We start from the raw sequence: 13,269 nt of genomic DNA, 5'->3' as shown, positions 1-13,269 counted from the left end.
GGATGTATTAGATGTCTTCCAGGTGAGCCCTGGGAGAATACAAGCAGGGAAAGAAAGGGATTCAGAACTTGCTGACCTGTTGGGGGATCTGATCCCCACAAAGGACTGAGTCAGGGCATCTCAGGAAAGGCCATGGCCAAGCACTGGCAGAATCCCAACCCTCCTTGGGATGGGGAGGAAGGCTTGTGCCTCCAAGGGTACCGACTCTGATTAATAAGAATCAAATCTCAGATAACCTCTGATGTTTATAAGAAAATATCAGGGCAATAAAGGTATAAAGTACTTTCCTATTATCCTTTCATTTAATGCCCTCCATACCCCTGAGGTAGATAGGCACTGTCCTAGATTTGCATGACTGAGATCCAGAGAGAAAAGGGGCTACATAGATAAGTCACAGAGCACATACAAACCTGGGTTTGCATTCCTGACTCAACTACTTGTGGATGGCTCATGCTGGCAATATTTTAAACCTCTCTGAGTCTCAGTTTTTTTCATTCATTCAATGGGGCTGATAATACCTACTCTCTGGATTGTGGTGAGGGGTAAACAAAACCCTGAACAAAGAGCACTGAGGTTAGGACTGAGCATAAGACATCTTTAGTGGTGCAGTTTCCAGCACTGTAACAGCAGAGGGCACTGTGACTGGCAGGGCCTCAAGAGCACCAGATGCTCTTACTATTAACAATTTAAAATATATACATAGTGGGGCAGGCACCCCACTTACAGGAAATCCTTGCTCAGGGTTCTGGGCATAAGAAGAGGGTAGGATAGGTCTGGGACAAGACAGTGTTGATCAGCGTGATCAGCACCCTGGGGAGGTTTGAGATTATTCAGCAGTCGTTTCTCCCATTTTACAGATGAGAAAACTGAGGCCAAGAGACAGATTACAGAGGGAGACATTGGGTAATGGAGGGAGATGAGCCAGTGATCAGGCTGGGGTCACTGAGAAACTGCATCTACTGAATCCGTGGTCAGAGTTCTCAGCATGACTTCACCCAGAGCTCACCTACCCACTGCTCTTGCCCTTTCCTTCTCTTACCCCATAAAGATGGTCCTCCCAGGAAGCCCTTTGTGTCCACAGATCTTCTCAGATCTCCTCTCAAATTCCACGGATCTCAGCCCACTTTCCCAGCATTTGCAGGGACTGACTGCCATAAACATGTTATTAAAATGGGTGGCTTTCAAATTATGTCAGGAAGTTAAAGGTGAGAACTTGAATGAAGGAAATCCAAGGGCCACTAAAGAAAAACTAATACCCAATTCTAAGCGTGGAAGACATCTTTGGTGGTACAGTTTCTGGCACTATAACAGCAGAGGGCAGTGTGACTGGCAGGGCCTCAAGAGAACCACAGGTCCCTCTGAGACCAAGGACCCAAGGATAAGGCAGTAATTGTCCTCATCTCCTCCTCTTCAGAAAAGATTTGAGGGCTTCTGTCCCAGAGTCTTTGCTTCAAGGTCCTCAGGAAATCTCTTGCCCGCTGGGAGAGACTGTGACTCTAGAAGACCAAAGAATTTTACTGGAATGAACAGGCTAGATCCAAGACTCAGATTTGAACCAACATGTACTGTCTCATTGAGTCCTGTTTCCCAACCCTCCCCACCCTCTATCCAGGCAGTATCTCTGGATCCCTCGAGAACAGAAACTGGCTTTGCTTTAGAGACCCAGGCAGGGAGTCGGCAATGGAACTGACTCCCACTGTTCTGACACTGGTTGTGGCAAGACACTCCTTGATGCTGAGCTTGGTGTGTCTATTTGTAGAGGAGGGAAGAAGGTTGATATGATCCTTTCTCGCCTGCCTGTTCTGATTTTGGTATCCGTCGGGAGTTCCTCTTGCTTTAGTAACAGTGTGGCCCTCTCTGCACTTAGGGGGCCAGGACATCTTCATGACAGAGGAGCAGAAGAAGTACTACAATGCCATGAAGAAGCTGGGCTCCAAGAAGCCCCAGAAGCCCATCCCACGGCCCCTGGTAAGCCCCAGAGTTTTCCTGTAGCACAGCCTGTCTGTGAATCCAACATGACAGTCTATGCCTGTGTCAGGCAGGGGCTTGAGGGAGTGCTGTTTATGGAGGAGAAGATCTGGGTTGACGTTGGGATGAGGGTGATGAGGGTTCCTAGGCCCAAGGAATGAGAAGTCCAAAAGAAGCAACTCTGGTCTTCTGAAGTAAACGTACCTTTTATAGCTATTTGAAATGAATCTGTTTGGGGGAGCACTGAGTTTCTCCAACAGTTTTAGAGTTCAAGCATAGGATTGGAGGCAGATTAAGCTAAGTGACAGTAAGGGTAGTTAGAACCCAGGGATTAAACTTGTGTGGTTATGTGTCATGGTCTAGGTCACAGTGGATCTCCAGTATCACCCTATATTCTACCCCATGCCTACAGGTATAGAGAGGAAATGACCACAACTCAACTCCCCCGCCAGGATCCAAGATGCAGACATGGTCATGGTCGAGTGGCCCAATAGGAACCAAAAGTTATCCGACTTGAGTTAAGGGCCAGACTCTAGTTTCACTCCTTTTTTCATAAAGATCTCAAGATCTCCATTAAACACACTACCCATACCACACATGATATCACCTAAGTTCTTCTCAGCCCTCTACCAGAAGATAGAAAACATCAAGCCTCTGAGAGGCCCCAAGATAGCACTTTTTTGGGAATGGATGATCAGGTTTGTGGGTGAAGATGTTGATGTGTCAGAAATTTTTGCTGATCCTCTTCAAAGAATTTCCAAGCCATCCACTCCAGTGAATGGAATTGGCCCCGTGTCCCTTTACGTAAACTTTCTGTGGCTAAGATGCAGCATTTGTGAAGAAAATCACAGGTACTGCTCATGGCACAATTTCATTAGCCCTTCCCCACACAACGGCAAAGTCCAAAGGACCTTTAACAAAGGAACAAGCCTTTCCCTAAATGAATTATAGAGACTTGCATTCTGTTAGCCAAGGTATTAGATTTTTTAAAATCAAGGTATAGGATTTGCATAATTTACTTCAAATTTTGTCAGAACAAAGTCAAAAACATTTACAAGAGAAAAAAAATGATGACTTTTGACACTTTATTTTGAAATAGTGGTCATGAATTTATTACTAGTCTAGATTCCGATAAGAAGTGTTCCAGTGGGGAATGGGGAGTGATAGGAGGTTCAGACCTCTGTAGGGACAGAGCTTTCTTCCTAAACCCCCCATATGATCAAGATAACTGGATCTGAGTGAGCCTAAGCAAAAGTCCTTAGGTTCATTGAGTATCCCTCCATCAACAAGTTCAATGGGGAGGAGCAGGCTCAAAATTAAAATTAGGTGAAAGGCTGAGTCCCAACTACATTCAAGTCATGGGTAATGGGAGGAGGACCCTAAGACTTGCTGAGAAGCAAGCAGCTGAGTCCACACTGGCCTTTACTGGTGGCTGGAGTAAGGTTGAATCCACATTTGAACCAGATGCCAAGGAAGTGTATGCTAGGGGCAACCCTTGGCAAAATCATAAAGGTTTTTGGCACCTTCCCCCACATACTACTCAATCTCTCTGACATCCCTGCTTCTTCCCTGTCATCACCCAACCCCATAGGCTGCCAAAGAAAGCTTCCTCCCCTCAAGGAAGACAACATTCTTAGGACAAGATAAATCATATTTTAAAAAGGGACCCTGGAGAGGCATCTACCTACAAAGGCAGGACTCTAATGTTGAAATTCCAGGCAGTAAATAAGAGTGGGAGATGGAGTTGATGGTCAGCCAGGAATACCTGCAACAAAATCACCATTTCTGCTAATTAAACTGCAACTAGGATCCTCCCAGGATGGCAATGGGGGAGTTCTCCACATGTGGAGGGAAAGTGAAACCTCATAACCAACTCTGTTCCTGAGATTCTCCATCCTTTGAATGGAAGGGGAGTAGATTACTAATTCACTCTCAACCTTATGCTAGCCTTAGTGGAGGAACGTGGCTCTCCCCTTAATATTCTGGCCCAAGCAAGGTAAACACTCTTTCCTTTGTTCCCTAATTTAGCATAGCTGAGGCAAGGTTAGAACATTTAAACAAAACTTTGAAGTCACAGGGATGCCAACAGAGAAACCAGCATGAAGCAGAGTCCAAGCAGCAACTGCAGATGGCTGCTCTCCAGGACCCATATGTCTTGGACAATCCTAGCTCCTGATCAGCATCCATATGACAGGCAACATCTTTGACACCCACATGCCCAGTGGCACAAGCCTGATCATCTTCCCTCTTCAAAGTCTAGAACCAAGAAAGAAATCCAAGGAAAAAGGAAATTTCCACTCCCAACTAAGACCCTTCTTCCCAGGCCCAGCTTGCTTTTGGCCAGATTATTGGCCCTGGAATGTCCACCTTCTCCCCTTAGGAGCTCCAAAGCTCAAGCTGGTCATACCAGCAAAGCACTGACACAGGACTTTTTCCCCATCAGTGCATGGGTGCCATTTCATGACAGAGCTTACCTGGGACCACACAGGAGCCCCACACACCTCCTCTCACCTCTGATGATGCTCAGGCTCTAAATCTTGTTTCTTCCATGGCAAAAGCTAAGGATTCAACAAGACTGGAAAATTTTATTCTTTAACATTCCCTGCTACAGAAATCAATAAAAGCAAGTCTCACATACTCCGCTTTATAGAAATATAATAGGTTCTAGAGATTATCACATCATCAATCACCCACTTCATCATCTCTGAGAGCACCAAGGGTTGCAAAGGTATGATCCCTGACTATGGGCTAAGCCAAGAGCAGCTAGCAAGTCACAATATCCAGGGCAAACTTCACACCCAGCCACTTAGCGATGCTGTTGCCTGCTGTGTTTAATTAGAAGTCATGTGACCATGAATGGGCCTGTATTCTTTCACCATTTTCAGTGATGAAATGGAAGGGATTAGTGGCTCAGCAATCCCCCTCCCACCCCGGGAAAGATGTGAGCCAGCAGTTCTGCGCTGAGCCAAGGCCACTTGGGTCTGGTACTTTGCTCTAACCCAACAGGAAAGGAACCCATCCCCACCGTGAAGCAGAAGGCAAGGATCAGCCTCATCACAGCACTTCCCCCTCTGCCTGCTGTGCAGCTCCCGTGGGCTCCCTGGCAGGGATCAGACAGGTTCTTCTTTTCCTCCCTCATAGCCACTCATGCAGAGGCCACATATCCCATACATTCAGTATGTACCCTTGGTACAGAATTGAATTTAGTCAAATAAAGGGTGACTTTAAATTTTTATTTGAGCTATGGTTAACTCAGAGCTGCCCATTCTGTCTTCCACTCATTTACCAATTTGTAGAGCATCTATTGCAGCCAGGCACTATGGAGACACCAGGGTTAGAGCAGTGAGCAAGACAGACAAAGTTCCTACTCTTATGGAGATTACAGTCCGGTGACAGAGGCAAACAATTGGCCAAATTTGCACATATATATTAACTCCTGGCTGGAGAAATTGTCAAGGGAGAAAAAATGGGGTGAAGAGCAAAGGATGCTCAAGACTGAGCCTTGAAGAGCTCTGATGTCTAAAAGTTGGGTCAAGTAGACTATAAAAGAGCATCACAAATGGCAAGAAAAGAAGCAGAAATGTAAGCCATGGTGGAAACCAAGAAAGCAACATTTCAAGGTAGAGAGTGTACTAGGCAATGTCAGACAAGTGTCCTTGGATCTAATATTATGGGAAGTCATTCATGATCTTAGTGAAAACCATCTCAATGTCAGGATAGAGGCAAAAGTTCTGTTGACGTGGGCTGAGGAGTAAATGAGGGACAGTGATTGTCATAACTCTTTCAAGAAATTTTGCTTTGAAGGTGGGCAGAGATCTAAGATGGTAGCTGGAGGGAGATGTAAGTTTCTGGAAGATTCTGCTTTAAGTTAGGAGAAACTAGGTAATTAGAGATTTGTGCAATAAACTAAGAGACAAACAGTAATGCACATGGATATTAATGTTGCCTAGGATAATAGCCAAGAGTGGGCAAATGTGGCCAAGAGCGGGCAAATATGGCCAAGAGCCTCCTCACCCATCAGTAATGAGGCAGAGAGACCAAGAGGTTGGTAAGTGGCAATAATGAGGAGGTGACAAAGCTAGGTGGCAAAGCTACAAAGCAAGAAGGGGTTTTACAAGACACAGGAAGAACAATGGTATGGAAGGGTCAGTGGTGAACAAGGAGAACCCCAGACCCAACCCCTGAGGTACATGGGGTAGGGGAGAATGGCAGCCTTTGAATAGGGGGAGATACATGCAGATCAAGGCAGGTGAGCTCCATAGAGGTCAGGGGAAGGTTTGGGAGGTCAAAAAGAGTGGGGAATGGGGTTGAGATCAAGGACTCACAGAGCAGTAAGATGTTCACAGCGCTAAAAAAAGAGAGGATCACACTAAGAACTTTTTAAAGGCACCATAAAAATAACCAGATGTAAATGATCTCTTGGTTTTCCAGGCCACTCTGGATATTCCTTCCAAGATGCAAACAACCAACACTTGACCCCATGCCCTATACCTGTATTTGCTTAGGCATTTGCATAGCACCAGAAGTAGAGGGAACATTTCCAAGAATAAGTTTCCCCTTTGCACTTGACTTTACTCTCAGCAAAGTAGCTCAAACTAATATTTCAAGCAGCTCTTGAACTCTTGCAATGTACAGGGCACTACAGGGAAACAAAGTTAAGGAAGGTATAGCCCTTGTCCTCAAAGAGCTCATTGTCTAGTAAAGAAGAAGAGACGCAGATATGAAATACTAGAACTCAAGGCTGACTGAAAAGTGGGAGCCCCAAAGGGACAGGGCAGTGTGGTGTCACGTGACTAAGGGAAGCTCCATGCAGTAAATAGAGCTTAAAACAGATAAATTACTCAAGACTGTTGGAATTTAGACAGCCAAGAGAGGGGACTGGGAGGGCATTGCAAATAGAGGCAAGGGCACAGACCAGGACAAAGGAAGGGCCTGGTGACATCAAAGGGCCAGGAGAGGTATTAAGGACTTGAACTGGGGCAATGAGGTAGAGTCAACTAAAAGTGAAATTTTGGAAGAGGTAAGGATAGTATTTGGCTTCTGTTCAGATGTGGAGTGTGATGGAGACAAAACTCATCTATGGATAATACAGATGCCTGGTTTGTGTTGGCCCAAAGGCTCTGATGCCACTATCTCCTGTTTTCTCAGAACAAGTTCCAGGGTTTTGTCTTTGACATCGTGACCAGACAAGCTTTTGACATCACCATCATGGTCCTCATCTGCCTCAACATGATCACCATGATGGTGGAGACTGATGACCAGAGTGAAGAAAAGACGAAAATTCTGGGCAAAATCAACCAGTTCTTTGTGGCCGTCTTCACGGGCGAATGTGTCATGAAGATGTTCGCTTTGAGGCAGTACTACTTCACCAATGGCTGGAATGTGTTTGACTTCATTGTCGTGGTTCTCTCCATTGCGAGTAAGTGGGCAGTCAGGTGGTGGGGAAGCCCCATCTCTGCTTAGGGGTCTTTGGGATACTCTTCTAAAACCAAGGAAATAACCAATGAACTTTTTGAAATACATGTTTATGTTAGAACAACCCTGTATTTGCGGCTTTCCAAGAGCCGAAAGTTTTAAATGCCTTGGGCTACTGTCTCAGTGAAATGAAGAGGTTCTATTGGTCTTCTCCATGCTCACATGAAGTGTTTTCAATTGCCTATTGTGTGCACAGCCCATGGCCAGAACCTCAGGGGCTGACAGAGAATAATCATTCCTCCTGAGAACCTCAGACTGTAAGATGATGGAGCCTCCAGCAGACCTTGCTTTTATGGTCTTGAAAGCAGGGGGCGGGTGGTGTAATGTGAGGTGAGTCTTAAAATACGTTCTGGAAAAGGAGGTGGGTTGCCATCAAAGTGAGGAAAGACTGGGAGGAGATTGTTCAAAGCAGATTCTCAAGTCTAGGGTCTGGAATTAAGTCTCTACACAACTGTTCTATTAGGGAACATCAGTGATAGAAAAGTCAAGATATCAATGCCAAGAAATTAAAACCCTTAAGGCCCAGTCTGGGTGTTGTTGAATGACAGGTCCAGTATTTTGGGCCCAATGGTGTTCAGAGAATATTACTAGAGTTAGAGGCTAACATGGGGAATGGAACTGCCATGATTGAATACTTACTAAGTTCTGAACGCTGAGCTGGGCTCCATGAATGTTCGCAGCCTCCCTGTTAAGCAGGTGTTATTATCCTCATTTTATACATTTAAAATTGAGATTCAGAGATCAAGAATATTATGCAGGGTCACAGAGTTTCCAAGGGGTGAAGCTGAATTTAGACTAGGCTCTGATCTTCTAATGAACTTGCTGCCTGTCACCAACAGCCAAGAGACTGTCCCTGGACTTATGGTTTAGGTGAAGTTTGACCCTATAAAGGCCAAATCACAGCTCACCAGTTTCACCTGGCATTATCAATGTATATTGATTGGTTATATCCTGACCTGCTACTTTTCATGTTGGGGCATAGCTGTAGATTTAATTTCCCACTGATTTACTACCAAGAGCTGAGAGTATCTAAATACAACTTGGCAGCATTCATCAACCTCCCCACCTTGGTGCTGAAACACAGCCTTTGGTTGCATGTATTTCTGGGGATTTCAGTTTGTTTTTGTTCCTGTTTTATTCTGATATTGCTGCTCTGTTTTCTAATACTTTATTGAGGTATGATCCACATGTAAAAAGCTGTACATGTTTAATGTACACAACTTTATGAGTTTGGATATAAGTATACACCCATGAAACCATCACCACCATCAATGCCAGAAACATGTCCATAACCTCCAAATATGTCCTCCTGCCTATTTATTTATTTATTGAGTGCTAGGAACACTTAAGATTTATTCTCTCAGCAAATTTTTAAGTAGACAACACGGTATTGCTAACTACAGGCACTATGCTATAAGTAGAGCTCTAGGATTTATTCATGTCACATAACTGAAAGTTTGTACACTTTGACAAGCACCTCCCCAATTTCCCCTCCTCCCAGCTCCTGGAAACCACCATTCTATTCTCTGCTCCCATGAGTTTGACTATTTTAGATTCCTTATATAAATGCAATCATGTCGTTTTTGTCCTTCTGTGTCTGGCTTATCTCACTTAGCATAATAGGAGTTTTTGTTGGTTGGTTGGTTAGTTGTTTTCATTTTTGTTTTGTTTTGTTTGTCTTCCAAAGTGAAAGATTCCAAAGGCTATTTTGATTTTATATTAAAGAAGGAAGCTTGTTTATGTATCAGAAATATAGAAATAAAACATAGCCAAGTACATAGTTCTGTGATGGGGATATCTGAACTACCAGTTCCTGTGACTTACAGGGTAGCACCATCCGCTGGGGCAGGAATCCCTTATAGAGCTGGAAAATAAGCAGAAAAACCCACTATATCAATCTTTCTGCCTTCTCTCCTTACCTCCCTTTCTTCCTTCTCACCAGCAAGAGGCAATTGGATATCTAACTGTTACAAGTACGAGCACTCATTCTCCCTTAAAATAAGATTCTGGAGCAAATTAAAATATGCTGTAGACCAGTTGTCTGGCAGAAAATTTTACCAGAGTATATAGACAAATAATGTACCCTACACTATGGGAACATGTCCTAATTAAACTGGAATTTCACAAAAGGTCTTCCACAAAGATTTTATAATCCAAAATTATAATTATTTCCCAAGTCCCATTATACTTTCTTCCTCTTTCCAACACAATATTGTGACCCATGTGCACAACCACAAAGGGCAGGTTAGGGGAGAGGGCCCAAGGAACCCGGCAAGGAGTGAGAGCTTGCTGCTACATCCCTCACCATTTTTCCTGTGAGATGTTGAACTTCTCTTACCTAAAGGCCTTGCCTCATCTTTGGTGGAGGCCTTTGGTACAAATAGGGTTCCCCAGGTCCCCAAGACTAAGCTTCAAACATCTTCAAATTAGACATCACATAGAGGCACATATACATTCTTTATATTTCCAACTTTGTTCTTAGTTGGAGTTGGGGGCAGTAACTGACCCCCAAAAAAAACCTATCTCCAGGCCCTAACATAAAGTTCAAACACAGCTGGAACCAAAAACAAAAACAAAAACAAAAACAAATTAAGCCATTGTGCAGACAGCTGGCCATTCAAAGCCATTCTACTTTAGCTGTCAGCCAGTTGTCCGACTCCTCAGGCCCCCTTGTAATTAACACCAGACTCCATACAATTAGCCATGGGACCAGGTGCCAGAAACAGAGTCAATCTTCACAGTAGGAGGTAGGGAGAGGAATCACAGGGGGTCATGGCCTTCACAGAGCACAGGACCAGAGAGAAGGAAAGGGCATGACCCAAAGGCTGCAGTATCAGGGAGGAGCAGAGTCTGTGTCATAGGCAAAAACAGGCCAAAGACTGTGGGCCTGTGGAATAAACTGCAATCACTTCCGGCTGAACTTGGCTGCAGAAGATAAGTTTTTGACTGTGGAGGATGTTCTGGGTGGAGGCAAGATAACATGGTAGGAAGGGTAAGACTGATGAGGAAGACAGGACTTATGCAATGGGCGTTTACTGAGCCCCTACTTTGTGCTACCTACCGTGCCAGGCTCCGAGGGCCCAGAGTCCTCAAATATGGATGCCCAAGTGGCAGTCCATGCCAAGCAAAGCAGAGTGCCATCACAGCCAACTTTGTCAGGTCTCACAGCTGGAGATACTAATTAGATAATTTCCCCCTTCTTTTAAAGGCCTGGTTTTTTCTGCAATTCTTAAGTCGCTTCAAAATTACTTCTCCCCGACGCTCTTCCGAGTCATCCGCCTGGCCCGAATCGGCCGCATCCTCAGACTGATCCGAGCGGCCAAGGGGATCCGCACACTACTCTTTGCCCTCATGATGTCCCTGCCTGCCCTCTTCAACATCGGGCTACTGCTCTTCCTTGTCATGTTCATCTACTCCATCTTCGGCATGTCCAGCTTTCCCCATGTGAGGTGGGAGGCTGGCATCGACGACATGTTCAACTTCCAGACCTTCGCCAACAGCATGCTGTGCCTCTTCCAGATCACCACGTCAGCCGGCTGGGATGGCCTCCTCAGCCCCATCCTCAACACGGGGCCCCCCTACTGTGACCCCAATCTGCCCAACAGCAATGGCACCAGAGGGGACTGTGGGAGCCCAGCTGTGGGCATCATCTTCTTCACCACTTACATCATTATCTCCTTCCTCATCGTGGTCAACATGTACATTGCAGTGATTCTGGAGAACTTCAACGTGGCCACGGAGGAGAGCACCGAGCCCCTGAGTGAGGACGACTTTGACATGTTCTATGAGACTTGGGAGAAGTTTGACCCAGAGGCTACTCAGTTTATTACCTTTTCTGCTCTCTCAGACTTTGCAGACACTCTCTCTGGTCCCCTGAGAATCCCAAAACCCAATCGAAATATACTGATCCAGATGGACCTGCCTTTGGTCCCTGGAGACAAGATCCACTGCTTGGACATCCTTTTTGCTTTCACCAAGAATGTCCTAGGAGAGTCCGGGGAGTTGGATTCTCTGAAGGCAAATATGGAGGAGAAATTTATGGCAACTAATCTTTCAAAGTCATCCTATGAACCAATAGCAACCACTCTCCGATGGAAGCAAGAAGACATTTCAGCCACTGTCATTCAAAAGGCCTATCGGAGCTATGTGCTGCACCGCTCCATGGCACTCTCCAACACCCTACATGTGCCCAGAGCTGAGGAGGAGGCTGCATCACTCCCAGATGAAGCCTTTGTTGCATTCACAGCAAATGAAAATTGTGTACTGCCAGACAAATCTGAAACTGCATCTGCCACATCTTTCCCACCATCCTATGAGAGTGTCACTAGAGGCCTTAGTGATAGAGTCAACATGAGGACATCTAGCTCAATACAAAATGAAGATGAAGCCACCAGTACAGAGGTGACTGCCCCTGGGCCCTAGTGAGGACACTCCCGCCTGAATATGTTCAGTTATGATGTGTCCTTCTGCTCTGTGTTAACTCTTTCCCGCTACAGATCACACCCAGCTACAGCCTCGGCAATGCATGCCACTGGTCACAATGTCAGAACTGGGCAGGGAATGCAGCTGGTAACCACCTTTGAAAAAGCCCTCATACACAAAGAGTCAGAAGCCAAGAGTACTTCCACTGTGATTTCCCTTCTGAATTTCAATATCAGATCATGGGTTCTCTTACTCTCCGGAAAATATCCCTGGTCCTTTTATTTTGATTGTAATCAGATTATACTTACTGAGACAAACTTCTCAGGACCAGAACTTCCAAAGATATAAAACAAGAACGTTACTTAAGGTGCAAGGTAGTCCTCTGTGAAGCACCACATAGAGATTGGCAATGTTATTTAGGATTTTGCATGACTGCATGTGAGAGCTGTTGGACAACTGCTCTGACCCAGGGTAACACCTGTGGCCCATGTCTTGAAAAACCTTTGCGATCTCCATTAAAATTATTATTTTTAAAGGTATGTCCACACCAGTGTTATATCTTAAAGCATCATTTTATTTTTCTTTTATTTCTGTGATACTGACATGTATCATGAGTCACTTACCCCTCACTTTCTGGGATCTTGATATTTTTCAGTTTGAGATTGAGGCTGGGTGGAGCAGGAAAGAGCGCTGTCCTGGGATCTGGAAATGCCAGTTGGAATCCTAACTTTTCCACTGATTGCCTGGCTGACCAGGGCTAAAGACTTTCCCCTCTTAACTTCAATTTCCTCACTTGTAAAATTGGTGGGAAGGGAAGAAAATGAATGCTGTCTATAGCCTTCACGTCTCATGTTGTAGAACTCAATGGTGCCTGCCCCATTTATATGGGAAAAACACTCTTCTCTGAGGCTGAAATGGCTGGACCTTTCTGTTGTGTAGCTAAAGAGGCAGCTTCTGAATACATTCCAGAGTCTGTTCACATCTCATAATCAGACATTAAGGAGGAGAGTTTTTACATTACCCGGCGGCCAGGACTCCATAGTTAGTATAATCAGAAGAAAAAGTATAATCATGAGAATGATGATCCAGTATATAAAAGGTATGGCCAGTAGTTTCTTTCATTCATCCTGCAAATATTATTAATTACCTAGTATATGATGGGCACTGCTCCAAGAACAAGAGATAAAATAGGAGTTAAGCCCCCAAAAGATTAATTGTATGAACTGAATGGAGTGAGAATTGTCAGAGGAGTTTATTTAGGCCAAAGGCGTGTTGCAGATTTTGAGATGAAGGAAAGCAGACTCCCTATGACAACAGAAGACATAGGGATTGTAATGACAATCATGATCTTCATTAACTCTTGGGCCATTCCCAGCCACAATCACAAAGTTCAGGCCAATTCAT

General features: G+C 44.8%; 1 protein-coding gene across 3 annotated transcripts in view; it reads left to right on the top strand.

Annotated features, from left to right (window-relative positions):
- Positions 1 to 11,865, top strand: part of SCN10A (sodium voltage-gated channel alpha subunit 10) — a 100,858-nt gene extending 88,993 nt beyond the window's left edge. For all 3 annotated transcript variants that reach the window (XM_050778351.1, XM_050778350.1, XM_050778349.1), the window contains 3 exons: positions 1,864 to 1,968; positions 7,117 to 7,387; positions 10,652 to 11,865. In XM_050778351.1, coding sequence (XP_050634308.1) covers positions 1,864 to 1,968; positions 7,117 to 7,387; positions 10,652 to 11,865 — 1,590 coding nt within the window. The remainder of the gene's footprint in view (positions 1 to 1,863; positions 1,969 to 7,116; positions 7,388 to 10,651) is intronic.
- The last annotated feature ends 1,404 nt before the right edge of the window (positions 11,866 to 13,269 follow it).

This window comes from Macaca thibetana, chromosome 2 (assembly GCF_024542745.1).
Source record: "Macaca thibetana thibetana isolate TM-01 chromosome 2, ASM2454274v1, whole genome shotgun sequence".
NCBI lineage: Eukaryota > Metazoa > Chordata > Mammalia > Primates > Cercopithecidae > Macaca > Macaca thibetana.
Note: the sequence above shows the minus strand (reverse complement) of the source record. Positions and strands in the feature narration are given on the sequence as shown.